This window comes from Camelina sativa, chromosome 11 (genome assembly GCF_030686135.1).
Source record: "Camelina sativa cultivar CO46 ecotype springtype chromosome 11, ASM3068613v1".
Taxonomy (NCBI): Eukaryota; Viridiplantae; Streptophyta; class Magnoliopsida; order Brassicales; family Brassicaceae; genus Camelina; species Camelina sativa.
Window position 1 is genome coordinate 1,446,354 of NC_141890.1, and position 26,397 is coordinate 1,472,750.

A 26,397-nucleotide genomic window follows, 5' to 3' on the forward strand; every position below is an offset into this window, starting at 1 on the left:
GCAATCGGAGCAGGGAAAGCAAAAACAGAGCAGTGGTTGTTCTACAATTTGCAAAATTCATAAAAACGAATTCTCTACAACTGAAAAATTCACAAGCACCTTTGAAGGCAGCGATTTAGAGTGAGGCGGAGGCGAAGAAGGGACAAATAAACGACAACGTTTTGAAAATAAATAAAATATGAATATAGTGTAGTAGTAAGCCCAGTCCACTAATACTAGAGCCCATATTATACATATTAATCGACTTATGAATCCCAGGCGTCTCTCTCGCTCTCTGATTTTGGTTCTCAAAACCAAAACCGAACCGATCATCTTGTTTCGTTCCTACTCAGTTGTGAATTCTTCTCTACTCTAGTGTTTGGTCTCTGTCAATCCAATTGCATCTCGTCTGGGTCTGGCTTTGTTATCCTTCTTCTCCTTGTTCAATCCAATTATTATGTTCATGTCGCGTTTTTTTTTACTTCTGGTCTCTGATTTTTTTTGTTTCTTCGTCTCTTGTTGCAGGTTGTACTGGAACTGGAAGCAAGTTTATAATCTGAATATCATCGCCTCTGAATTCATACTTGTGGAATTCTTCTTCATCTAGGGTTTGGTCTCTCTCTCTCTCTCTCAGTTGAATCTTTGATCTGAGTGACTTTGCAGACTGACTGCTTGCTTTTTTTTGGGTTTCACGTCCGTTTATGTGGGAGGGTGTTCCAGGCCCATAAGTCGGCCCAACACGTAATTAAATTGTTTATTTATCACAAAATTGATTTCAAATTAAAATAAAAAAGTCTAAAATAATAGTAAAAAGGGAAATTAGGAAAAAAAAGGGAAAGACTAAATAGAAAAAAGGAAATATCAAATCCTAATACTAATGATGACCGTCATAAACATTTATCTATAAATATAACGCTCTACACTTAGACTAAGCATCACATCTTCTTTCCTTTTTTTTTTTTTGTCTTCGTCTCTGTGATTTGTTGTGTGGTGCCAGTGATGGTGTCCGATGCGCGTCTCTCTGATTTTGTTTCTAAATCCGATCATCTCCGTACATTCTTCTAGGGTTTTGGTCTCTCTCTGACTCTCTCAATTGATTTTTACATCTTCTTTGCTCTGTTATTTTTCTTCTTTAACGCTTCTCTTATTTTATTTTTTTGTTGATTTAGGTTTCTGGAGGATGCTACGATTGATCGCTGATGGGCTTTGAATGATCGTTGTCACTCTAATTCGTGTTATTCTTCTAGGGTTCGGTTTCTAAATTGCATCGGTTGTTGTTTTTTTTTTTAACATGTGTTCTGTTCTCATGTGATTTACTTGTCGTTGTCGTTGTGTTATTTCAGGTTTTGGATTAATCAGTGATGGCTTAGATGAAGAGTGAAGACTCTTCTCCTGGACTACATACATCTTCAGGTAGGTGTTCTTCCGCTTCTACGTGCTTGTTTTTTTTTTCTAGGGTTTGGTTTCTAACTTAACTGGCATCGGTTGTTTTATATATATGTTCATGCTATTTACTTTTCTCTTATGTTGTTTCAGGTTTTGGATGATGCGATCAGTTATGGCTTTTCTCTGTGCCAACATCTTCAGGGGTTTTGTTCTCTCTCTTTACACTTTCTTTTACACTTTTTTCTTTTTGTTTTTGTTTTTGTTCTTACGTTTATTGCTTCGTCTTGCACAGGTATTTCAGAAGCGAGTTATGATAAAGATCATCGCGTATTAATTCTTCTCGTTGATACGTCTTCAGGCCACAGGTTACTTCCTCTCAACGCATCTCTCGCACTGTTTGTTATTCTTCTTAGATGAAGACTCTTCTTCCGCTTCTACGTTCTTGTCTTTTTTCTAGGGTTTGGTTTCTAACTTGCATCGGTTGTTTTATATATATGTTCATTCTATTTACTTGTTGGCTCTAATGTTCTCTCAGGTTTTTGGATGATGCGATCAGTTATGGCTTTTCTCTTTGCCAACATCTTCAGGGGTTTTGTTCTTTCTCTTTACACTTTTTTCTTTATGTTTTCGTTTTTGTTCTTACGTTTATTGCTTCGTCTTGCAGGTATTTCAGAAGCGAATTATGATACGTCTTCAGGCCACAGGTTACTTGCTCTCAACGCATCTCTCGCCCTGTTATTCTTCTTCTTAATAATGCGTCTCTGATTTTTCTTTTTGCTTCCCTGAGTAAGTTAAGTTTATTCTTCGTTTTGCAGGTGTTTTGGAATCAAATTTTTGATCCGATCATCATCATCGCTCTGTATTTCCCACACTTCTCCTACGGTTTGATTCCTAAATCTTACTTTTACTTAGTCCCTCTGTTTTTGTAGATTGTAGTTGATGGTGCTATATATGATTGATCGCTGGTTATATATACTTCTGAATTTTCACTTTTGGTTTTCTAAATTGATTTACATGTTATTACTTGCTTGTCGTTTTTGTTTTGTTGATTTAAATTTGTGGAGTATGCTATGATTAATCGGTGATGCCTTTGATTGATTGTTTGTTGTCAAGCTTTGAATGGATGGCTTTAGAGGTTTTTTATTGGCTAACTTCTCTGTGTTTTTCAGGAGGAATTAAAGGAATAGGATCAGTGTCTCTTGATGCTTGGGTTGATGCTATGCTTGATGCTAAAGATGTAATTGTCTATTATGATAAAGATGCAGAGGACCGAGAGATTAATGTAAGTGATTTCTCCTTTTTAACTCTATTCCTATAACACTTCATTCTTGATGTACTATTAATGTTTACTTGTCGTTTTTGTTATTTCAGGTTTTGGATGATGCTTTTAACAATCAGTGATGGCTTTGACTGATCATCCTCTAGCGTTCTCATGGGTTCCTTGCTCTAAACCCATCTCTTTTCTTTGTTTCTGAGTTTTTACTTTGGTTCTGTGTTTTTTTTACCTTCTTTTAATTACATGTTAATCTTTTTCAGGTTAAAATATGGCTTAGAGACAACGCAGCAGATCACAACGCTCTCTCTCTCGGTTCCTAGTTTGCAGAATGCTATCTGTTACTAAGGTTTGTTCAATTTTTTGACACCCAAAACCTTTTGTACTTTAATGATTCTCACATTAATTGGTTACTAAGATCTTGATGATTTTTAATTCAGATCCCAATTCATGAGAGGCTATAAAGATTTCTCTTGATGAGCTCCAGAAGGTTCTTATCGATAACAGTCTTACTGATACGTATACCACAACTAATCATCTTCTGTCTTATCATCGATTCAATTTTACTTACTTTCTCGATGTTTGTTTGTAACATAACTCTGTTTTGTTTTGTCCTTGCAGGTCTCAGTCTGATTTTGGAAACCAATTATTTGTTTAAGGTGGTGCTGCATACTTCAGATCTTCTATCTAGGGTTTGGTTTCTAACTTGCATTGCATCCGTTGTTTTATATATATGTTCATTCTATTTACTTGTCTCTTATGTTCTTTCAGGTTTTGGATGATGCGATCAGTGATGGCTTTTCTCTGTGCCAACATCTTCAGGGGTTTTGTTCTTTCTCTTTACACTTTCTTTTACTGTTGTTTTTGTTTTCGTTTTTGTTCTTAAGTTTATTGGTTCGTCTTGCAGGTATTTTAGAAGCGAATTAATTCTTCTCCTTGATATGTCTTCAGGCCACAGGTTACTTGCTCTCAACGCATCTCTCGCACTGTTTGTTATTCTTCTTCTTAATAATGCATCTCTGATTTTTCTTTTTGGTTCCCTGAGTAATTTAAGTTTATTTTTCGTTTTGCAGGTGTTTTGGAAGCAAATTTTTGATCGGATCATCATCCCTCCCACTTCTCCTACGGTTTGATTTCTAAATCTTACTTTTACTTGTCCCTCTGTTTTTGTAGATTGTAGTTGATGATGCTATATATGATTGATCGCTGGTTGTATATAGCTTCTGAATTTTCACTTTTGGTTCTTTAAATTGAATTACATGTTATTATTATTCACTTGTCGTTTTGGTTTTGTTGATTTAAATTTTGTGGAGTATGCTATGATTAATCGGTGATGCCTTGTTTGTTGTCAAGCTTTGAATGGATGGTTTTAGAGGGTTTTTATAGGCTAACTTCTTTGTGTTTTTCAGGAGGAATGAAAGGAATAGGATCAGTGTCTCTTGATACTTGGTGATGCTATGCTTGATGCTAAAGATTGTCTAACGTCATAGGTTTTGATAAAGATGCAGAGGACCGAGAGATTAATGTAAGTGATTTCTCTTTTTTAACTTTATTCCAATCTAGTATAACACTTCATTCTAGATGTACTATTATGTCTATAATACGACTCTAGAAGGTTTAGTTAGTGAAACTGTTTGAACAAAGTTACATGTTCACTTCTGAATTTTGACTTTGGTTCTGCGGTTTTTTTCCTTCTCATTACATGTTAATGTTTACTTGTCGTTTTTGTTATTTCAGGTTTTGGATGATGCTTTTAACAATCAGTGATGGCTTTGACTGATCATCCTCTAGCGTTCTCATGGGTTCCTTGCTCTAAACCCATCTCTTTTCTTTGTTTCTGAATTTTTACTTTGGTTCTGTGTTTTTTTACCTTCTTATAATTACATGTTAATAATTTTCAGGTTATAATATATGGCATTGGAGACAACGCAGCAGATCACTACTCTGTCTCGGTTCCTAGTTTGCAGACTGCTATCTGTTATTAGGTTTGTTCAATTTTTTGACACCCACAACCTTTTGTACTTGAATGATTGTCACATTAATTGGTTACTAAGATCTTGATGATTTTTAATTCAGATCCCAAATCATGAGAGGCTATAAAGATTTCTCTTGATGAGCTCCAGAAGTTTCTTATCGACAACAGTCTTCCTGATGATAATATGTATACCACAACTACTCATCTTCTGTTTTTTTGTCTTTGTAGGTCTCAGTCTAATTTTGGAAACCAATTATTTGTTTTAAGGTGGTGCTGCATACTTGAGATCTTTGACAGAAACTTTATCTTAACATATGTCCTGTAAATAGTGTTTTCTGATGTAGCAGAAAAAGCAAGACGTGTAGGCGGGTCAACTCATCAAGTTCCCATTGAAATAGGATCCACGCAAGGAAAAGCACTTTCCGATTTCAATTTGCAGCTTGCTTATGGACCGACGTGGTTATTATTATATATGGGGAAGAGTACATTATTAAATCGTTACAACTGTTGATGCTGGTAAAGGAAAATGTCTTGGTTGGACCAGAACGTGATGGAAGTGTTACAGTTGTTCACCTCCTGGAGGAGACTTTTCAGATCCGGTAACTTCTGCAACCCTTAGTAATGTGCAGGTAAATTATTCATTGCTGCTTCTCTATCTTCCATTCTAATTACATGTTAATGTTTACTTGTCCTTATTGTTTATGTTTTCCTTTTCTTCTGCAGGTCTTCTGGGGTTTGGACAAAAAGGTATACCAGAGAAATCATTTTCCTTCTGTTAATTGGTATGCTTACATATTCTCAGTTTAAACCTGTCTTGGTTTACTGTCTCGAATTCTTGTATATAAAAAGTTAGGATTAATGTGTGGGAAGGTTTGAAGAGAGACATCAGGTTACTAACTGGTCTCTTGCCAACTCTGTACATTGGAATTGAGTAATGCGAACTCACAGTCACAGCTACAAGGTTGCCGACCAGGTAACAAGTTAGAAATGCTTTTGCAAACCATATGAAATTGTTCTTCATCTTTGGCAACATCCCAGAGATCTTTATTCATGAGTGTGGTTTTCACTTTTCATTCTTGCAGACCAGAACTCGTAATTCTTCTGTCCATCGAAGACTGCAACAAGTTGAGATGATATATTGCAGGTTTATCTCTGATCTCTTTTTCTTTTCTGGTTCTATCTTTGGTAACTCTTGTTCTGACTTGTTACACTTTTTCTTGTTTCATGCTTTAACAGGCTCCTAGGATCAAATCAAGTTGAGCTCTGATACCATGTTGAACTCTTGCTCATATCTTCAGGTATGCTTTCACTCACTCTTTACTTTTCCACTCTTTTCTCTTTACCCTAAACTTGTTTCATTGCATTACATGCATAACCTTAAAAATCTTCTTACACACATACCTAATAGAGTTTTTACTAAACTACACACACACTTGCATACATCTTTTCACCTTAACTCTAGATGTCACTCACACCTAGGATCACTTGTGTTTAGGCTCCAGCAACTCTCAGCAACTCTCCACTGTTCAGAATCAGACCTAGCAACTTCTTTAATTGTTCGAACGTTAGTACTCTTAGCTAACTTAAGAGTACATCAAACTACTTCTACGAATGGGCCACAACAAAACCAACTAGACATTTTCTGTTAGGCCAAAATCACTTCTTCAGGCCCAAACACATCTAGACCTAAAAACCACAAAACAATATTTCACGTTTAGTGAGTGTCTAGCTAGGTTTTATCTCCTCTGTTGCTCTCTTGATTCCTTTAAGACTTGTTCTCTGTCTGATTTTGGAAACCAATTATTTGTTTAAGGTGGTGCTGCATACTTCAGATCTCTGATAGAAACTTTATCTTAACATATGTCCTGTGAATAGTGTTTTCTGATGATGATTTCAGTTTGCAGCTTGCTTATGGACCGACGTGGTTATTATATATGGGGAAGAGTATATTAATAAATCATTACAAATGTTGATGCTGGTAAAGTAAAATGTCTTGGGTGGACCAGAACGTGATGAAATTGTTACAGTTGTTCACCTCCTGGAGGAGACTTTTCAGATCCTGTGACTTCTGCAACCCTTAGTAATGTGCAGGTAATTATGTTGTTCATTGCTGCTTCCCTATCTTCCATTCTAATTACATGTAAATATTTACTTTTCGATCCAGATATCATCAAGATCAGGACAAAGGCCAGAGAGGTGTTACAGAGGGAACATGATCTTAATGAAATTGTTCAGGTACGTGTCACTTATCGTTGTATTGGTATCATTGTCGTGACTAATGACCTCTTGTCTCAGAGATATACATTTTACTGTTTTCAAGTCTTGAGTTATACATCTAAACTTGACTTGAGTTATAGAATATGATCAGTCTTAGCACATATTTCTTTCTGAAAGGAATTTATTTGACCTGCACATTGTGTTTTGTATGCACCTTGTAGGAAATGATGCGCTAGCAGAAGGTGACAAAATCATCTTGGAAACAGGTTACTAACTGGTCTCTTTCCCCTTTTTTCTATGTATCTATCAATCATGCTGCACCTATTTCTAGTGTTTGATCATATTCTTATGTTCATTTGATTCTTACCTCTTGGATCAGTTATCTGAGATTGTGGAGGATGCTTTGCTGGTCGGTGATGGTTCTGATGGATTGTTGTCTTCTCTGCGCTACATCTTCTTCAGGTAGTGTTCTTCCTCTTAACCGATTTATTTCTTTCTTTCTATATTATTGAAATTTTATACCTCTGTATCTTTGATGCATACAGTCGAGGTACCATGATTAATGTGTAGGAGGGTTTGAAGAGAGAAACATCAGGTTACTAACTGGTCTCTTGCCCTATATCTCTGTTGGTTTCTCATGTTACATCGTACTTGTGATAGTGCCTTTTTGCCATGTTATTGAGTTTTTGCTATGTTTTTGCAGGTTAACAGTAATGTACCCTGTTGTTCACTTCTATAAGAGAGAAGCATCAGATAACTATCTGGTCTCCTGTATCTATGTTGGTTTCCCCTGTATCTATGTTGGTTTCTCACATTGCATAGTACTCCACTTTTATACACATGGTTTTAGATGAGTCAACACCTGCATGTCATGTACCGCAATATTCTTGGTAGTGTCTCTTATCGATATGTGCGCATGATCCATGTAGACCAGGAGTCAAAGAATCAGTTAGCTTTTGTTCGACGAAAATCTATTGTTTAGCTTGTTAATAACCCTTCATGATATATATGTTGATGTTCAGGTCCGTACGGTGATTTGTGACAATATCCAAACTGCCAGGGCTATTGCTTTGGAGTGTGGAATATTATCTTCAGATGCAGATGCCTCCGAGCCTTAATACTCTGAGAAGTTGCTGCAACTGGAGATGCCCCTGCATTACACGAGGTATATAAATTATACTCAGAACTGTTGAAAATTTTAGATGACAGTTTATTGTTTAGCTTGTTAATAACAGTTGATGATGTTCAGGTCAGTCCGTACGGTGATTTCCATCTTGAGATGCATATGCCTCCGAGCCTTATACTCTGACAAGTTGCTGTCAGTGGAGATGGGAAAAATGATGCCCCTCCTGCATTACACGAGGTATAGAAATACTCAAACTGTTGAATTTTTTTTATTGAATTCTTTACTGATATATTATGTCGGAATCGAAAAAGTTCTCTTTCCAAGTATTTCATCAGACAGCGGTTCATTTTCTCATTGGTGTGGAAAATTTTGAGTGGATTTTCAGGCAGATATTGGTCTTGTTATGGGAATAGAAGTGGCTAAGGAGACTTTAAAGACTGCAACAAGTTGAGATGATATATTGCAGGTTTATCGCCATCTCTGATCTCTTTTTCTTTTCTTTGAATCTATCTTTCGTAACTCTTGTTCTGACTTCTTAACACTTTTTGTTTCTTGCTTTAACAGGCTCCTAGGAGGATCAAGTTGAGCTCTGATACCATGTTGAACTCTTGCTCATATCTTCAGGTATGCTTTCACTCACTCTTTACTTTTCCACTCTTTTCTCTTAGAAATTAAATCGATTTTACCCTAAACTTGTTACATTTCATTACATCCATAACCTTACAACTCTTCTTACACACATACCTGATAGAGTTTTTACTAACTACGTATACACACTTGCATACATCTTTTCACCTTAACTCTAGACGTCAGTCACACTTAGGATCACTTGTGTTTAGGCTCCAGCAACTCTCAACAGCTCTCCACTGTTCAGAATCAGACCTAGCAACTTCTTTAATTATTCTAACGTTAGCTAATTTAGAGTACATCAAACTACTTCTACGAATGGGATACAACAAAACCAACTAGACATTTTCTGTTTCGGCCTAAATCACTTCTGCAGGCCCAAACACATCTAGAAAACATTATTTCTTATGTTGACTTCTTCTGTTCACGTTTAGTGAGTCTCTAGCTAGGTTTTATCTCCTCTGTTGCTCTCTTGATTCCTTTAAAACTTGTTCTTGATTTGCTTTAGTGAGTCTCTAGGTTTGAGCACCCACTTTAAATACATCCATAAACCATGAACTAGCATTTAAAGAAAGAGGATGAATCTAAGAATACATTGAAAAAGAGATTTTAATGAGAAAACCTTGAATGTTGTTTGTCTTATATGGAAACTCAAAACATTCAAGGAAACGATTAAATCTATAGAAGCGACCAATTACCAATTTACTACAACAGAGAAATACTAGTTAGTAATTTTCAACTAGACAAAAGAAAATCAATGTTACAAACCTCCCTATACAGAAGAAATCTCACGTCATATATTAAACTAAACATACCCCAGTAGATGAATATGTCTTTACACATCGTTGCTTGCTGCTCCAATGGAACTGTGGGATTGCTCTCTTTGAATCTTTATCTTTTTCCCTTAATAATGGTCTTGCCTACACCATCTATGGACAACCCGATGTCCGGCGGCTCATGTTTGAGGTTTTCGACTTTGAACAAATCCAACCTAAAGCTGTCTGAAAACCAAAGTCCCTATCTCATTTGTCTTGATGTCTGTTAGTTTGCTTCTTGGATTTTATTTCTGTAGTTAAAACTTATTTACCTTGGAACTTTGATAAGGCCAAACTCTTTTTCTTTATACTTTATGCAGAACCCAACATCAGACATAAAAGTATAGATAGACACAAGCTTTTTCATGTTACTACTAAAAAGCTGAACTTACAGATCCAAGCAAAAGGATCCATAAAATATACATTTGGATCCTCTGTGATTTTAGTTTAGCTTTTTTACTTCTTGAGATGGGGAAGCAAGCGACGACGTCGGATTCGAGTGTTTTGCTTGCCCCAAAAAAAAAAAAAATTTGATTAAGCTTCTATCTAAGTTATCTAATCGAGCTTAATGGGCCTTCCTATGGGCTTTCTGCGAGAGCCATTTTTAATATCTCACGTAATCTCTAATCGAGCTTAACGGTCCAAAAAAATTGACCTAAACTATTCACCGTTGGATGAAGATCCCATCGAACCGTCTAAATCAAAAAACATTCAGATTTCAGACCGTTGGGGAAGAAAATACTCATTTATTTTGTTTAATTTTGGTATTTATTTTTTTTCTACAAAACGGCTCATCTTCCTCGAGAAGCCTCCTTTATACAAGGCTTGTTTTTTGTTTCAACTACAAACCTGAGATTTTAGTCTGAGAGAAGACGAAGAGAGAGAGAGAGAGAGAGAGAGAGAAGAGAAACAAAGATGATGACTTCTCGATCAATTGTTCCTCAACAATCCATGGGTAAGAAGAAAAGTTCTTTAATTATTTAATTCTTTTTTAGGGTTTTGCGGAACAAAAATTGATTTGGTTTTAGTAGCGACTCATCCATGATCATTGATTGGGTTTTGTTCGATTTTAGTGTTTCTTGCTGTTCTTGTTATATCTACGAACAAGAAAGCGAAATCAATTATAAAGTCCGTGGCTTTTTTGAGTGAAATATTCTTAATTTGATAATATGGTTGTTTGTTGCAAATTGAATTATAATAAAGTTGTAAACTTTTCTGTGTTTTGAAGGTGATGTTGTTGTTATGGAAGATGGCAAAAACGTTGCGAAAGGAAGAAACCGTCAAGTTCTTGGTGATATAGGTAATGTTGTTCGAGGAAATTACCCAAAGAACGAGCCGGCGAAGGTCAATCATCGTCCTCGTACACGGTCTCAGAATCCGAATCCCACACTTCTTGTGGATGAGAATCTCAAAGTTTGTTCCTTTTTCCCTGTCTTTTGATGAACAAATTAGGTTTTTTTTTTCGTTTGATTTGATGTGCTCATTGTTATATGTATATTGTTTTGACCTGCAGAAACCTGTAGTCAAGAGAGTCGCAATACCAAAGCCAAAGAAAGCAGCTGGGAAATCAAAGGTTGTAGAGGTGATTGAGATAAGCTCAGACAGTGATGAAGAACATAGTTTAGTTGTTATCCGAGAGAAGAAGGCAACTAAAAAGAAATCAACCACTTACACATCTGTTCTTACCGCTAGAAGCAAGGTATAAATTTCACTTTGTGAATTGATGATTCTTGGTTTCGAAGTAAGAAGATGTTTTTGGTCTGTTCTGAATAATCTCTTTTTGTTTCTTTCTTTTGATTTTTCAGGCTGCTTGTGGTATAGAGAAGAAACAGAAAGAAGCTATTGTTGATATCGATTCTGCTGATGCTAAGAATGACCTTGCAGCTGTGGAGTACGTGGAAGAGATCTACCGTTACTACAAGTCTGTTGAGGTTAGTATACTATTTATATAAATCATGAATCTTTCCTTGCAGAGCATTGTGGTAAGATTTTGTTTTATTTAAAGTTCTCATTTTGATTGGCAGAGTGAATGGAGACCACGAGATTACATGCATTCACAACCTGAGATTAATGAAAAGATGAGATTGATTCTGGTGGAGTGGTTGATTGACGTACATGTCCGCTTCGAGCTAAACCCAGAGACGTTTTACCTCACTGTTAACATTCTGGATCGGTTCTTGTCGGTTAAGCCAGTACCTAGAAAAGAACTGCAGCTAGTTGGTCTTAGTGCTCTTCTCATGTCATCTAAATACGAAGAGATCTGGCCACCACAGGTGACAAAAACAGAGAACTCCTAAATCATTTGATTGATAGCTTCTGTTTTTGATTCTTCTTGTCTTCAGCTTCTGAATTATCATTCTTTTGCAGGTGGCGGACCTAGCTGATATTGCAGACCATGCATACAGTCACAAACAGATTCAGGTGATGGAGAAGACAATACTGTCTACACTCGAATGGTACTTGACAGTTCCAACCCATTATGTCTTCCTTGCTCGCTTCATCAAAGCTTCCATTGCAGACCAACAGGTAAGACAGTTTTTTAACAGTTCCTTCCAATGGTTTTTTACTTTTACATTATTTATAACATTTCAATTGGTCTTGTTTTGTCTTCAGATGGTGAATATGGTGCACTATTTGGCGGAGTTAAGTGTGATGCATTACGATACAACGATAATGTTCAGTCCATCTATGGTAGCTGCTTCTGCAATCTACGCAGCAAGATCTGCTCTTCACCAAATTCCCATTTGGACCAACACTCTCAAGCATCACACTGGCTATTCCGAGACTCAGCTCATGTAAAATAGAACCTCTGTTAATTTCTTCATATGGGTTTTGTTTATTTGGCTGGATATTGATTATTTTATATGAAACAGGGACTGTGCAAAGCTATTGGCGTATCAGCAATGGAAGCAACAACAAGAAGGGAGTGAGAGTAAGGGAGCGTTACGAAAGAAGTACTCCAAGGATGAACGCTTTGGTGTTGCTATGATTCCTCCGGCCAAAGCTTTGTTGACCGGAACTGAATCTGCCTAGGAGTTTGGAACCCCCTTTAAGACCTTTTAAGAGGACAAAGAAGCTGAAGAACCAAGTCTAGTTTTATTTTCCTTTTGAAAATCAAGTCTAGTTTCATTAGATAAAATATTTTATACAAGTCTAATGAGTCACTTTGAAACCAAGTTCTTTAGTACACATGATTCATTCCTCAACAAAAAGCATTTGTTTCACTATTTCTTGTGAGAAGCCAGTTTCTTCTGGGCCCGCCCATTCTGGCTTTTAAAACCACCTTCTGGTCTGAGACACTTTCCAAGATCCCCCTTGAAAATTGAAACCACTAAACGCTCCATCTTTTGTGTAAGCTTGACTCTGTGCTTGAAATTTACAGATACTGCGGTTGTGGATCATGGAAGAGCACACCAAAGAAAGTTTACCAACATTTGAAGAAACATTTGTTTACCACAACCTCGTGCCTAGAATTGCTCGTATCCATGCAGAGATTGTAAATCCAATCAATTTTGGATCTTCACTCGGAAAGTGAGAACGGTTAACCTCCAAGGCCCTTACTTCTAACCAATTTTTTACACCAATCCAATGTTTTAGATAGCTGTGCCTGGATGATCTCCAACACTGACCGTTTACTTCTCTTCTCATCTTCAAGATCGAGAGTTCGGTATGCTAGTGTGAGCAAGTAGATACCAGGGTGCAGTCTCCTGGAGAAGGCAAAAAGTAAAAAATAAGTCAGGTTACTTCACAAATAACAACTAATATAGAGACTTGACCCCCTTTCCCCATCATGCCTTTTAATTACTTTGGTAAGAGATGTAAGCAGACTCAAAATGACTGAGGAACAATGTGGTCAAAGCAGATACAAAGATGCAAAAAGTTGTTGATCGGAAGTGATTTCTACCAACAAGTTCTAGCACTCATCCTTTAAGCTATAGCCAGCAGTGCATCTTACGTTGCTTTCTCTTCATATATAATAAGCTTACCCATCCAGTGTACTCCCCTCTTCCAGTCCATCCCAGAATCTTTGTGCCAGGACCGTTCGACTCTTTTTATCTTTCCCATAAGTTTCAATATACCATCCTCCGACATCATGCAAACCACAACGAGGCTCAAACAACCAAAACCTGTTTTCACATCCATGCAATTATTGTTTCATGTCACTGGAGGTAAGAAGGGATAAAGTTACGTTAAAGATCAGTGTCATAAGTTCATAACATCTTCAATACCAAAGATCACTGACTACTTCAGGATTTCAACAAAACAACTACATTTCTGTGTTCCAGATAAAACAGAGACAAGGATGTCCGATCCTTGTTGTTTATGCGATCGAGTTAAATGTGAACCAGAACTGAAATAAAACAAAAAGAATACTTGGCTTACCTGCTTGGTGGTAATTTCGCTCTACTGCATCTACATTCGCAGATGGAAACCTTTTCCCCAATTTTGTACCAATGCAAATGTCTCACCTGTAGAATGTGGATGACGAATTCTCATACATGGTTATTTCATCAAATGACTAACAGAACTAATCTGTATATGCATCACAGTACAATTCCTTGGAAAGAGTACATGTTGTGCATTGCAAAAGGTAACTAAAATAAATGCTAGATCATATAAACCACACAAACCAGAAATGTCCTATGTTTCATTATCACATGAGTCTTAGCACCATTCCCATCGTAGACACAACATGAGCCTTCATCTGGGATTGTTCCAAGACCACTTATAGTTCCAACAAGTAGTCTGGCTCCACTTTCATTTCCCGGAGATGATCCAGATTCAGTGCCATGATTAGATCCTTCATCTGAATTGAGGAAAACGTGTATGAGATCGTGATCACCCTCAATTTTATTCTCTTCGTAATACCCTTTCGGGGGAACCCTAATGGCTGTAGCAACAACTCTTCCAGATACATGCAGCTGAATATCTTTATAAGCATCCGAAACATGGTTTCTATTTCTTGAGGACTGTATATGAGATATCTGAAGACCAATCCTTTCATCAGATTTCATATCACTATTGCCTTTCTCAACTTCTTCACCCAGGTCCGAATCCATAAACGATGACAAAGCCAACTTCTTGGAGCAAGCAGAAGAAAGCTCAAGGAAGTTATCTACCAAGCAAACCATGCCAAAAAGATCACGTCCGGACACCAAGTGCAAAACCTCTCGTGTGTCATACGCAGACCTTTCCTCAGCTTCAAAACAATCAGGAAGAAGCTCCACAGACTCTACATCAGGCCCAAAGTACGCTGCTCTGATAGCTGAATAAAAATCTTCTTCCAGTTCATCCAAGTACCCTGTAGTACCATTAGCTACTCTCTTCTCCAATACAATATCATGTATTGCTTCTCTATACCACTTTAGCCACTCAACCACTTCCATCTCTTGACTCAATGTCAATCTTTTCTCATACCTGTGAAGCGTATACCCTTGTGTAGAATGTTTCGTCATCACCACTCTCCTAGATAGTAAGTATCTATCATAGTGTGCCCTCTTTTCAGAATCTGAAAGAATCTGGCATCATCACCACAATTCATATCATTCATCATCAAAACCTCTACAACTATCACAAAAGATTTCAATCAGAGAAACAAATCTCTATGTACCTCATAAGCGGCGAGAATCTGAACGAAACGTAACGAATTGGAAGGATCTTTCTTCGAATCGACAAGGTCAGGATGAGTCTCCTTGGCGAGTCTGCGAAATGAAGCTTTGATCTCTGCGATTGAACTTGTCTCGGAGACATTCAAGATAACGTATGCGTTCTCCACCGGAAACTCATCCCGATTCGACTCAGCCTCGCCGCTCAGCAATCGAGTTCCTTGTCGCGACGGCCCGACGCATCCGTAATTCAGATGAACCGGAACCGATCTGCCAAAACGCCGACGTATCAATCCGGCGAGAGTCGTCGTCATCTCAGGTGGGAACGGAGAAGAGTAACGGCACGCCGACAGCACGTGGGTTTATCGGTTTCCCGCCACGTCATCACTAGAGCTAACACTAGTTTTGGTTTGGTCAACAGTAAAAACGGTCTTTATGTAAGAGATGACACAAATTTAACCTAAATGGGCCTTAGATTTTTTATAATGGGCCTTGTTCCTTTCACAGATACAGACAACTTAAATGATGAAGGAAGTGTGGATGTGATACGTGGTCGCATATTCACCATGGCTTTCCATGAATATAAATTTGTTTATGATTATAAATATAAATTCGAATTTTTTTATAAATACAAAAATTTTACTGTATAGAAAGTAAACCCTTTAATTCGAAGGTAGGTCAGATTTCGCCTATTCCTAATCTTATACGATAGAAATACCACAAGTGGATATATAAGAATCAAAATATGCAGAATAACTTAGATCAAATTATTTCGTGGAATGGATTTCATTCTTCTATATATGGTAGAAATACTTATTAGATCTAATAAGTATAAGTTCTTTATGTCAGAATTGACTTTATATTTCATATCTATAATGTGTATACGTATCTGGTTTTTAGATACCTACCTCGTTAATCAAAATTTTGTATACATGCCAAATTTTAACATTGACTATATAACAAGAACCTCTATCAAAAAAACATTGACTCAGTTTTTTTGACAGAATTTTTTTAAAAAAAAAACTATTTTGAATGCATGTAATTACTTAACTGTTACGTTTAGGTTTAGTAAATTAACAATCAGACATTAAATTATTCTGACCCACCTCGACCTAAAACCGTTCCACCTCATTCAAAGTTCCAAAATATTTTGGGCTTCATTCCAAAAAACTAAAACCAAATTATCACGAATCGCGATGTTTGAGTTTGACAATCTAACAAATATGGTTCCAGTCACCTATAAATCTTGATATTTTAAAAGAAAGATCGTAGAATTTATTACCTCTTCCACAATATGAGATTTTATTCTTAAAAATATATACTACCAAAGAAACTTTAAACTATTTACCAAACACTTCCATTATATTAGCTGATTATATATCAAGAGAGAGAGATATAACAAGAAGACGAATCTTTAGAGAGAGAGAGAAAAAATAAAGAAGAGAAGATGGGTGTGGTAGAGGAAGCTCACAACGTGAAGGTGATTGGTTCAGGAAATCAAGCTACGATCGTGTTAGGTCACGGGTTCGGCACGGACCAGTCAGTGTGGAAACACCTGGTACCACATCTGGTCGATGATTACCGCGTCGTGCTTTACGACAACATGGGAGCTGGTACGACAAACCCGGAATATTTCGACTTCGATCGTTACTCAACTCTCGAAGGCTTCTCCTTTGATTTGATTGCAATCTTGGAAGATCTCCAGATTGAGTCTTGTATCTTTGTTGGCCACTCTGTTTCCGCCATGGTCGGTGTCTTGGCTTCTCTTAACCGTCCTGATCTCTTCTCCAAAATCGTTATGATTTCTGCTTCTCCAAGGTATATAACATATCATTTAAAGATTTATTATCTCTTTTTCTTGATTCATAAGATCATTTTTTGCTCTTTATGTTTATTTCTTTATTTCTTTCTGACATATAATTTTTTTTTGAAAAATCTAAAGTTCGTAAATTTACTGAATTCTTCAAATCTGTTATTTGGTGAAGAAGATTCATAGAGCTTTTTTGCTTATTTTAATCTCATTCTTACATATATATTTTCGACAAAGGGCCTCTCTGTTCCTTCTCTAGTTCTCTTGTCTGAATTATCCTATTTTCTCAAAATCAATAAAAATTTCATGTTTATTTTTCAATAAAATCCGTAACTTTTTTTTTTTGTGACATCATCATAAAATCCTTAAGTTTGATATTGAATTTTTTTAATTGAGAGCGGTGCTTACATATTAATTTAATCTTCTTCTGACACAAGAAAACCCTAGAAATATCCATATACTTTTTTGTTAACATAGGCAAATTATTTTGTTTTTGGTGCGTCTATAAGATACGTGAACGCTGTTGATTACCAAGGTGGATTCGAACAAGACGACTTAAACCAACTCTTCGAAGCGATGCGAAGCAATTACAAAGCTTGGTGCTCAGGTTTCGCTCCACTAGCCGTCGGTGGTGACTTAGACTCAATCGCCGTTCAAGAATTCAGCAGGACACTCTTCAACATGCGTCCCGACATTGCTCTCTCCCTCGGTCAGACCATTTTCCAAAGCGACATGAGACACATCTTACCTTTTGTCTCTGTCCCTTGTCACATCCTCCAAAGTGTTAGGGACTTAGCCGTACCAGTTAGTGTTTCAGAGTATCTTCACACCAATCTTGGAAGTGAATCCGTCGTTGAGGTTATTCCTTCTGATGGTCATCTTCCTCAGCTTAGCTCGCCGGATTCTGTTGTTCCCGTCGTCCTCCGTCACATTCGTAATGACATTGATTTCTGATTGTGGGAGATTTATTTAATTAATTAATTAATTAACGATGTCAAAAATTTGGAAATAAACTTTTGATGTGATATGTCTACCTATTGAGAACATTGTTTCGTTGTGGTTTGGTTCTGATTCGTTTGTCTTTGAGTAGTTGATCGTTGTTGTTCTTATCTTTTTGTTAAAGGAAAAGTCTCTGTCTTTTGTCCAGCTTTGCTAGACCCATCATTGCTCGATCTATATAATTGATGGTCCATATGAGCATAGCGAATTATTTCAAGTGTCGTCGATAGTCCACTCCATACAACGTGTGAAGAATAAATTTATTTCCGATTATTTTTCAGTTATTTTCGATTACACCTCAAAGCTCCCATCCGCTACACATAGCCATAGGGATAGCAACGAGTTTTTGCGGATTTGGGTTATCTAGCTGTTAGCTTGTTCGGTGAGGACATAGTTTAGCCGAATCATAACATGATAAAATTATGTGATGGACTGATGGTTTGAAGTTTGTTTGTCTGTTTATGAAAATATAAATCAACTAAATTTTATACTAAATGATAAAAATTTAGGGGTTTTTCAGTTAGGTGGAATTAATTCAAATTTTGTTCGGTTTGTTTGTTTATGCAAATTGTGGACTTGTTTGATGTATTTATAGTGTCATCATGCCAAAAATATTATCTTGTGTTCATTTCTCATTAACAAACTTCAAAATTTACAATGGGCGCCGTAGTCTGTTCAGATTTTATTTGGTTTGTTTGTTTATGAAATTAATGATTTATCTATAAAGAAAATATAACTTTTAAGAGTTTGTGATACAAAAACAGAATTGGTGATGTTGTACATCTATCATTTTGAGACGATAAGAACAAAATTTAAAATTTCTAGTTATTTTTCTAAAAATTTATATTTTCTATAAGTTTAGATATGTGTTTGCTATATATAACACATTATTTCTTCTTACTAGCCAAAGTATAATTAAACTTCTATTCTTTTTAAATTCATTTCATTGATACAGTTGAATTGTTTACATAAGTCATGAGAGATTCTAGAACATCTATTCAATTTTCTTCCCTATGCAATGCCATGAAGTTTGAATACACAGACCAGACTTGAACTCTTTTTGGCAAAACAATTAACTGAACGAACTAGCCCATTGTAAAAGGGTTTGATAAGTGGGCTAGGCCCATTTATACACACACACACAAAAAAAAACAACTTTAGAAAAACTCACGTGACGAGAAAGTTCACACGTGTGTCACTCTTACCCCAAAAAAATTGATTACCACCACAGCGAAGAGAAGCAGCAGCATCCACCATCCACCTCCAGCCAGTAGCACATTTCACCATCACCAATCACCAATCACCAATCACCAATCACCATCATCGTCATCGTCGTCGTCGTCGTCGTCTCTTCTTCTCTCTCTTCCTCTGTAACTTTTTTTACTTTTCTTCCCCGTTTCGCTCTCCGTCAAAGTCTTCTCACTCTTTTGCTTTTATTTTTTTCTCCACTGTAAATTCCCTTTTTACCCTTAAACCCATCGTTCGTTCCCCCCTGAGACACGGCGGCCACGAAGAAGAAGAAGAGGGAATAATATAGAGAAAAGAGGCGATTGATTGATTTTGTCCCATCGGAGACGCCGCTCGTTGTTCAGGGGAAATGGCGACGGCGACGACGACGACATCGGAACGAGAAGAGTTAGCCAAGCACTGCAGTTCACGGAACTGGTCCAAAGCGATCCGAGTTCTCGATTCGCTACTTGCTAAGCAGTGTTCAATTTTGGATATATGGTTTGGTTTCGCGATCTTTCTTCTCTCATCAATTTCTCCGGATCGGTAAAATCATTAATCTCAATTTTGTTTTTGATTGGGAAATTTTGGTTTCAGCAATAGAGCGTTTTGCTATAATCAATTGGAGCTTCACAAGCATGTGATTAAGGACTGTGATAAAGCACTTCAGCTTGAGTCTTGTGCCATTCAAGCTTATATACTCAAAGGTTAGTTCACTACCAAGCTTTTTTTGAAGTAGTGCTTTCAGAGTATCAAGTGTAATAATATCTCTGAGGATTGAGTCTTATTCTTGCGATACCTTCAGAGCTATTGTTAGGGGTTTAGCCTGCTAGTTATGAATTGATGATATAATGGTTGCTTAAGAATATCGGTAATCTTAGTATAAGCTATGAATAGTACTGTTTTTGGTAACCTAGGGTGAAGATTTCTGTTAAGTTATCAATAAGTGGGGATGAGATTTGAAAATTGTTACTGAATCATGGTGTGGTGGAAAAAACAGGACGCGCTCTTTTGGCGTTGGGGAGAAAACAGGAAGCTGTTCTTGTTTTGGAGCAAGGATATAAAAATGCTTTTCAGCAGACAGCAGATGTGAAGCAGTTACTTGAATTAGAAGAGCTCTTAAAAGATGCAAGACGAGAGATTGATTGTACTTTCGAAAACCATGCCACCGAGTCCCGGCAAGAGACCCCTGCCTCGCATCTAGGGTCATGTGCTAGTGAGAAGTCTGATGAAAAAATTGATAAGCGGGACAAGCATGACTCTGATTTTGGAACAAGCGATAGTGCCTGCAAATTAGCAAGTATTGCAGTTTCTGAATCAGGAGCATGTAGCAGCAATGGGAACTCCCACGAGGCATCCAGGGAATTAGGCGAGCCATTAAAGGTCAATAGCTTTTCAAAGGATGCATCCAAGGCAAGTAAGCAATCTGGTGGTAGTTCCGACTTATGTAATGGATCATCGTACAAGGAAAAAGAGAATGGAAAGTGTGGCAGCCAAATCAATGGTTCTTATGAAACATGTAAACCATGTAATGGTTCTGATTTGCATGATAATTTAGCTGAAAGTTCTGATCGGTTAGGGGATCTGACGATTAGTGGAAAAAAAATGAGCAGTACGTCTGGATTTACTAGCAATTCAAGCCATAAAGCTGAGGTACGTTGCGGAGTTGGCACTGAAATCAAGATAAACAAGAAGTACACCATAGCAAGAATATCAGGAAACCAGTCTATAAGTGTGGATTTTCGACTTTCTAGAGGCATTGCACAGGTATAGCAATGCAAAATAATAAGAAAAGGTTACTTTATGTTGTATCTTAGTGGTGTTGAGATTGCTTCCATATTCTTGATCACTGAGCTTCTGTTGTCAACAGGTGAACGAAGGAAACTATACAAAAGCTATATCTATTTTTGATAAGGTGATTTTTCATGTACTCCTGTTTGGTGATCTTAATATCTGGCGAGTGTCTTTTGTTTTTCGTTTCCCTGTTTTACATTCTATTCGGAGGTTGTTTGGCAAAAATGACTGGGTCAAATTTTTTACCATTTAGCTTATCTTTGTGCAGGTGCTGAAAGAAGAACCAACTTACCCTGAGGCACTTATAGGAAGAGGGACAGCTTATGCATTCCAACGAGAGCTTGAAAGTGCTATAGCTGATTTTACTAAGGTATTCAGATATTTGACAAAAGTTGTTACCACTGTGGGTTAAGCTCACCAATTCTTCTTCTATGATGATTATGGTCAGGCTATTCAATCTAACCCAGCAGCAGCTGAAGCCTGGAAGCGGAGAGGACAGGCTCGTGCTGCCCTTGGGGAATATGTTGAGGTTAGTGGTTCCACGTTTTCTCTGATTCTGTTATTTAATTAGAGCTAAAAGCATAAACAATAAATGTGTTTATGGAGCTCTTACCTGTTCGGTCTACACATTTATCCAAGAAATTGGATAAGCCTCTGATTGATGTCTGTCTTTAAGCCTGTTTAGTGCTTGCATTTTTATGGGTGTATATCGAGAAACGTTTCTTGTACAATACTTTTAAGCTATCCTTTGGTTATAGGCGGTTGAAGATTTGACTAAAGCACTGGTTTTTGAGCCAAACTCACCTGATGTATTGCACGAAAGGGGTAAGTGTCTTTTTTCTCTTTTTTTTCCCTGCTATATCGGGCTCCCTATTTCAGTTTTCCTTTCTGATAACGTAAATTCTTTGGTGAAAAACCATAAAGTACCACTGACATTCACAGTCAATTCAGGTATTGTTAATTTCAAATCTAAGGACTTCACTGCTGCTGTAAAAGACCTATCTATATGTCTGAAGCAAGAGAATGATAACAAGTCCGCATATACTTATTTGGTAAGACTATTGTTTTTTTTAATTCTTGGTTTCCAAAGTAACCATGGATGCAAATGTTTTCTTAGAAAAAAATTCTTGATCTTTCCAGGGACTAGCATTTGCTTCACTTGGTGAATATAAAAAAGCTGAAGATGCGCATTTGAAGTCCATCCAGCTGGATAGTAATTATCTTGAAGCCTGGCTTCATCTCGCCCAGGTAATAGGCAAATACTAAAATATGTACGATTATGCTTCGATATTGAATTTTCAACTTAACCTGAACTGTGATGAAGATAGGATTTTTGGCATTGCTTGTTTTACATATATCTTGGTTTTCATGCATGTGATGGTGAAGTTAGTTTTCTGTAGAGCTAATGAGACTTTAACAGAAGAAAGCTTACATTTTGACTTTTGGAGTAATTTAATTAAGGTTTCGTGAAGGACCTTTTTTACTTGATTATTTGGTTTCCTCAACCTCTTTAATTTAGGTTGCTCATCTTAGTTTCTTGCTTGAATCGATTGAGTATATGATACTGCACACTTTTTTTGTTTACTGTACTCGGATGGTTGAATTCTGGCAGTTCTATCAAGAGTTGGCCGACCACAGCAAGGCTTTGGAATGCATTGAGAAGGTTCTACAAGTCGACAACAGGTAGCTCTTATTTGGGATGAACTACATGTAAAACTATATCTCTGGTTTTGCCATCGCAGTCATGGCAATTTTCCTGTCTTGGCCAGGGTTTGGAAGGCATATCACTTGCGTGGATTAGTATTTCATGGTTTAGGCGAACACAGGTATATACCATCAGTGTAAATAAGATTACTGGAAACTGAATTTGGTGTAAAGGGGAAAGTTATGACTTCGTTGATGTGCATGTTACCTAATACGTCCATGAGTGATCTAAGTATACCTCAAGGTGTAATTTAAAATATGATATCCACGTTTGAGCAAAAGGATGTTCTAAGGAAGCTGATAAGTTTATGTACAAGGCTGGTCTTTGAATCAGTGATGTTATTCACCTGTAATTATTTTTGGTTACTTGTATTTTTCAGGAAGGCTATCCAAGAATTATCTATCGGCTTAAGCATTGAGAACACAATAGAGTGCTTGTACCTACGAGGTTCCTGCTACCATGCTGTAGGAGAATATAGAGATGCGGTAAATATTTGTTTGTTAACTTTATGGCTGCATTTTTTCAAGGAGACTCTCTCTTATTGCTTGCCTTGAATATGCTCACAGGTGAAGGACTACGATGCTACTGTGGACGTGGAACTTGATGCAGTTGAAAAATTTGTTCTTCAATGCTTGGCATTTTATCAGGTTGGCTGGACTGAAAGCTCAACGTTGAAATGTTATATGCAAGATTACTTTCTTGGTACACTGCTTTTTGTAGCAACCTGTAATTATAGGCTATTCCATTAGTATTGTAGAAAATAATGTAATCATTTATCTGATAGTAATTAGCATACTGAGCAATGAAAAACCTCCCCCTATCTTATAATTTTTTTTCCTTTCACAATAACTTTTTAAGTTATCCGTTTTCATTCCGCAGAAGGAGATTGCCTTGTACACGGCTTCCAAAGTTAGTAGTGAATTTCTCTGCTTTGATATTGATGGTGACATAGATCCAATGTTCAAGGTAAGATATCTCTCCTGATATTTCTGATGTTGCTACAAAGTCAGATTTTTGCTTTGTTTGCGTGTCTGTACTCTTTCTGATTAGTTTATTTCAATTAGAATTAACGTAGGCTCAAAAATGAGCCATGAAAACCAACAACGTCCAAGAAGTATACTTGATGTTTGATATATTGGAACATATTGGGTTTCAATGTGCTGGAATTAACAATTTAAATGTCTTCTAAGTGTAACTTCACTATTAAGTATGAATTAGGTTAACCAATCTCAAGTCTGAATTGATCATTAGTTGGTTTTGAGGTATGAGATGATCTTTAGTGCCTTCAAGTTTCGTGTTTATGCGAAAGCATATCTTAGAGTTTCTTATGCTATCATACTTTTCTTTCCTCAATCGTATATGTAGTGAATGTGCCTTTTCTTTCCTGTGAGTTTTCAGGAGTACTGGTGCAAACGGTTACACCCAAAAAATGTATGTGAAAAGGTTTACAGACAACCTCCCCTACGTGAATCCCTTAAGAAGGGTAAACTGAAAAAGCAAGATCTGGCAATAACCAAACAGAAGGCGAATGTTCTTCGTTTTGCTGATTTAATAGGCAAGAGGATCCAATATGATTGTCCCGGATTCTTACCAAACAAACGCCAGGTGACTTTTATGCAAATATTTGGATTATCTACCTTTTCACCATTCTTTTTTTTTTGGTTATTTTCTTCTTTTCTAGAGTTCATTTAAACTTCATAGCAGCTTTCTTTATTTCTTGCCGCAGAAAGTCCCTGTTGCATCTAATCACTAGATATCTAAACACGGAAATCCATATGCTGTTTTATTTGTGCCTAAAAACTAGCCACTCCTTCATTAATTATTTGTGGTTCAATGATTTTCCAGCATCGTATGGCAGGATTGGCTGTGATAGAGATTGCTCAAAAAGTTTCAAAAGCTTGGCGCATAGAGTGGAGGAATTCAAACAAAGGCACCGCAAAAAATGGGAAAAAGAACCGGAGGAGAGAGAGAATGAACATGCTTAGCCAAAATAGAGGTGGTGCTGGGTGTAGTACTAGCAGTTCTAGTGAAACTTCAACAACTGGGTATGCCTCACTAGAATCATCTGGCCGCTCTATGTTGTCTTGGCAAGATGTATATTCCTCTGCTGTCAGATGGAGGCAAATTTCAGAGCCTTGTGACCCAGTTGTGTGGGTTAACAAACTTAGGTAACGTTCCATTTCTAGTCTATGTTTATCTAGACTTCAATTTCCCGAACTTAGTTTCATTTGCTTACTTGAGTGACTTGGGTGGTTGAAATTGTTTATCCCAATTGCAGTGAAGAGTTTAATTCTGGGTTTGGTTCTCATACACCGATGTTACTCGGACAAGCCAAAGTTGTACGCTATTTCCCAAATTATGAAAGGTTAAGTATATATAGAAGTTGAGATTTGTTCGTGTATCAATTATGACTTTCTCATTGCATGGACTGATCAATTTCTAATATGTTACTTCAGAAGCCTGACTCTTGCAAAGAGCATCATCAAGGAGAAACTTTCTGTACGCAGCAAAAAAGATAAAGTTATTGATCTATCTAAAGATGAGAAGATAAAGGAAGTCAGTTTTCATTCTTCTTGTGTGAATAATTCTCGTTGCTGCATTGTTCTCTTACTGTGTTTCCCCACGATGCAGATTATGCGTGCTGAAACGTGCGATGAGCTACACAAAACTGTTGGTGAGGATTTCTGGGTGGCTACTTGGTGCAATAGTACGGCAACCGAAGGGTGGGTTCGTTGTTGTTTAGTACCGTAAACCCACAAGCTTTATCTTCACTGAACATTCTCTTTTATCTTGATTTTGCGTCTTGCTTTTGTTAATATCTTCAGGAAACGCCTCGAAGGAACTAGAATCACCTGCCTTCAAAAACCGTAAACTTTTACTCTTTAACATGTGATTTTACACAAATCCTATCTGCCACTTTCTTCAATAAATTTATCTCGTTATTATCCAGGGGTAGGCTTGGGCATGATTTTTCAATTCGAACTCCATGTACACCTGCAAGGTGGAGCGACTTTGATGAAGAAATGGCCTCAGCTTGGGAGGTAAGACCTAAAGCATATCGCAAACATTTTTTCCTTCTCGTTTTCTGAGAAATATTAACAAAAGTCCAACTGAATCCGCAGGCTTTATGCAATGCCTATTGTGGGGAGAATTACGGTTCTACTGAGTTCGATGCTCTAGAAACTGTTAGAGATGCTATCTTACGGATGACATATTACTGGTAAATGTGACAACATAACGTATGATTGATTACTCACAAGCTTTGGTATTTAATTGCAAGCATGGGTTTTCCTCAGGTACAATTTTATGCCGTTAGCTCGAGGGACTGCGGTAACGGGATTTGTAGTTTTACTTGGACTTCTGCTTGCTGCTAATATGGAATTCACTGAGACTATCCCGCTAGGGTTACAGGTCGATTGGGAGGCTATACTTAATGTTGAACCAAGTTCCTTTGTTGGTTCGGTTAAGTCTTGGTTATACCCATCCCTGAAAATTAACACATCGTGGAGAGACCACCCGGATATTTCCTCGGCTTTTTCAACAACGGGATCAGTTGTCGCGGCGCTTAGCTCTTACAATGATTGACAACTTGTGTTTCAGTCAAAAATATACAGCTTATGATATGCTTCTGTCTAAAAACAAAAACAAAAAAAGCTTTGTTAGGATTTCCAAAAAATTTAAACTCTCATAATTAACTTTATTTTACAAATATAATAATGTATCTAAGTATGGTCTTTCTCGTTTCAAATCACAAGTCAGCTCTCTCGAAGTTGTGTTTGTCTTGGATCTGCTTTTGTTTGCTAATTAGTATCCCAACCATTAGTGCTAATTTTCTGATTGTTCTGATTGGCACCATTA

At 37.1% G+C, this 26,397-nt stretch overlaps 4 protein-coding genes across 55 annotated transcripts; 3 read left to right on the plus strand and 1 right to left on the minus strand.

The window, feature by feature from the left end:
- Positions 1-211: 211 nt before the first annotated feature.
- LOC104721017 (cyclin-B1-1-like) lies at positions 212-12,625 on the plus strand. 50 transcript variants are annotated; one of them, XM_087476589.1, is made up of 44 exons: positions 212-392; positions 505-587; positions 1,149-1,227; positions 1,323-1,392; positions 1,516-1,568; positions 1,658-1,730; positions 1,901-1,954; positions 2,030-2,069; positions 2,181-2,247; positions 2,535-2,647; positions 2,737-2,801; positions 2,902-2,987; positions 3,079-3,157; positions 3,260-3,330; positions 3,410-3,462; positions 3,546-3,596; positions 3,712-3,765; positions 4,048-4,163; positions 4,376-4,440; positions 4,540-4,623; positions 4,715-4,880; positions 4,961-5,242; positions 5,337-5,360; positions 5,463-5,586; positions 5,696-5,757; positions 5,850-5,911; positions 6,518-6,704; positions 6,778-6,848; positions 7,052-7,096; positions 7,210-7,292; positions 7,376-7,425; positions 7,534-7,609; positions 7,853-7,995; positions 8,080-8,193; positions 8,342-8,422; positions 8,521-8,580; positions 10,207-10,353; positions 10,627-10,811; positions 10,912-11,097; positions 11,204-11,329; positions 11,423-11,671; positions 11,766-11,924; positions 12,012-12,193; positions 12,272-12,625. In XM_087476589.1, exons 37-44 carry the CDS (start codon positions 10,314-10,316, stop codon positions 12,429-12,431), a joined length of 1,287 nt encoding a protein of 428 aa, XP_087332715.1. In that variant the 5' UTR covers positions 212-392; positions 505-587; positions 1,149-1,227; positions 1,323-1,392; positions 1,516-1,568; positions 1,658-1,730; positions 1,901-1,954; positions 2,030-2,069; positions 2,181-2,247; positions 2,535-2,647; positions 2,737-2,801; positions 2,902-2,987; positions 3,079-3,157; positions 3,260-3,330; positions 3,410-3,462; positions 3,546-3,596; positions 3,712-3,765; positions 4,048-4,163; positions 4,376-4,440; positions 4,540-4,623; positions 4,715-4,880; positions 4,961-5,242; positions 5,337-5,360; positions 5,463-5,586; positions 5,696-5,757; positions 5,850-5,911; positions 6,518-6,704; positions 6,778-6,848; positions 7,052-7,096; positions 7,210-7,292; positions 7,376-7,425; positions 7,534-7,609; positions 7,853-7,995; positions 8,080-8,193; positions 8,342-8,422; positions 8,521-8,580; positions 10,207-10,313; the 3' UTR covers positions 12,432-12,625. The 50 variants fall into 50 exon arrangements, with proteins under 50 accessions (XP_087332715.1, XP_087332686.1, XP_087332711.1 ...); XM_087476560.1 differs by having other exon boundaries at positions 10,260-10,353; XM_087476585.1 differs by having other exon boundaries at positions 5,467-5,586; positions 6,511-6,704; positions 10,260-10,353.
- On the minus strand, positions 12,493-15,491 carry LOC104727528 (uncharacterized). Of its 3 annotated transcripts, none has more exons than XR_015573163.1 (5): positions 15,010-15,455; positions 14,030-14,917; positions 13,782-13,867; positions 13,303-13,525; positions 12,493-13,105 (listed from the first exon to the last, which is right to left on the minus strand). XR_015573163.1 is itself a non-coding variant. In XM_087476554.1 (5 exons), the coding sequence occupies exons 1-5, from the start codon at positions 15,316-15,318 to the stop codon at positions 12,940-12,942; spliced, it is 1,590 nt and encodes a 529-aa protein (XP_087332680.1). In that variant the 5' UTR covers positions 15,319-15,491; the 3' UTR covers positions 12,493-12,939. The 3 variants fall into 3 exon arrangements, 2 of the variants coding, with proteins under 2 accessions (XP_087332680.1, XP_087332681.1); XM_087476554.1 differs by having other exon boundaries at positions 13,385-13,525; positions 15,010-15,491; XM_087476555.1 differs by having other exon boundaries at positions 13,385-13,525; positions 14,030-14,907; positions 15,010-15,426.
- Positions 15,492-16,163: 672 nt separating this feature from the next.
- On the plus strand, positions 16,164-17,960 carry LOC104721015 (putative esterase KAI2). Its single transcript, XM_010438920.3, has 2 exons — positions 16,164-16,822; positions 17,324-17,960. The coding sequence occupies exons 1-2, from the start codon at positions 16,452-16,454 to the stop codon at positions 17,766-17,768; spliced, it is 816 nt and encodes a 271-aa protein (XP_010437222.1). The 5' UTR covers positions 16,164-16,451; the 3' UTR covers positions 17,769-17,960.
- A 1,022-nt stretch (positions 17,961-18,982) lies between these two features.
- LOC104721014 (suppressor of RPS4-RLD 1) lies at positions 18,983-26,287 on the plus strand. Its single transcript, XM_087471863.1, has 23 exons — positions 18,983-19,541; positions 19,638-19,747; positions 20,041-20,807; positions 20,911-20,955; positions 21,103-21,204; positions 21,283-21,363; positions 21,593-21,659; positions 21,786-21,886; positions 21,975-22,082; positions 22,447-22,517; positions 22,604-22,660; positions 22,919-23,024; positions 23,106-23,186; positions 23,419-23,505; positions 23,938-24,144; positions 24,385-24,707; positions 24,818-24,904; positions 24,996-25,095; positions 25,171-25,262; positions 25,365-25,406; positions 25,490-25,580; positions 25,662-25,759; positions 25,836-26,287. Exons 1-23 carry the CDS (start codon positions 19,411-19,413, stop codon positions 26,122-26,124), a joined length of 3,243 nt encoding a protein of 1,080 aa, XP_087327989.1. The 5' UTR covers positions 18,983-19,410; the 3' UTR covers positions 26,125-26,287.
- Positions 26,288-26,397: the final 110 nt, after the last annotated feature.

Coding starts and splice junctions, on each gene's coding strand:
- LOC104727528 (XM_087476554.1), bottom strand. CDS start 15,318: ATGACGACGACTCTCGCCGGATTGATACGTCGGCGTTTTGGCAGATCG. Junction 14,918..15,009: donor AGATTCTCGCCGCTTATGAG/GTACATAGAGAT, acceptor TGATGATGCCAG/ATTCTTTCAGATTCTGAAAA. Junction 13,526..13,781: donor GCGAAATTACCACCAAGCAG/GTAAGCCAAGTA, acceptor ATGTGAAAACAG/GTTTTGGTTGTTTGAGCCTC.
- LOC104721017 (XM_087476566.1), top strand. CDS start 8,554: ATGTTGAACTCTTGCTCATATCTTCAG. Junction 10,354..10,626: donor TGTTCCTCAACAATCCATGG/GTAAGAAGAAAA, acceptor TGTGTTTTGAAG/GTGATGTTGTTGTTATGGAA. Junction 12,194..12,271: donor TATTCCGAGACTCAGCTCAT/GTAAAATAGAAC, acceptor TATATGAAACAG/GGACTGTGCAAAGCTATTGG.
- LOC104721014 (XM_087471863.1), top strand. CDS start 19,411: ATGGCGACGGCGACGACGACGACATCGGAACGAGAAGAGTTAGCCAAG. Junction 19,748..20,040: donor TCAAGCTTATATACTCAAAG/GTTAGTTCACTA, acceptor TGGAAAAAACAG/GACGCGCTCTTTTGGCGTTG. Junction 20,808..20,910: donor TTTCTAGAGGCATTGCACAG/GTATAGCAATGC, acceptor TGTTGTCAACAG/GTGAACGAAGGAAACTATAC.
- LOC104721015 (XM_010438920.3), top strand. CDS start 16,452: ATGGGTGTGGTAGAGGAAGCTCACAACGTGAAGGTGATTGGTTCAGGA. Junction 16,823..17,323: donor ATGATTTCTGCTTCTCCAAG/GTATATAACATA, acceptor TGCGTCTATAAG/ATACGTGAACGCTGTTGATT.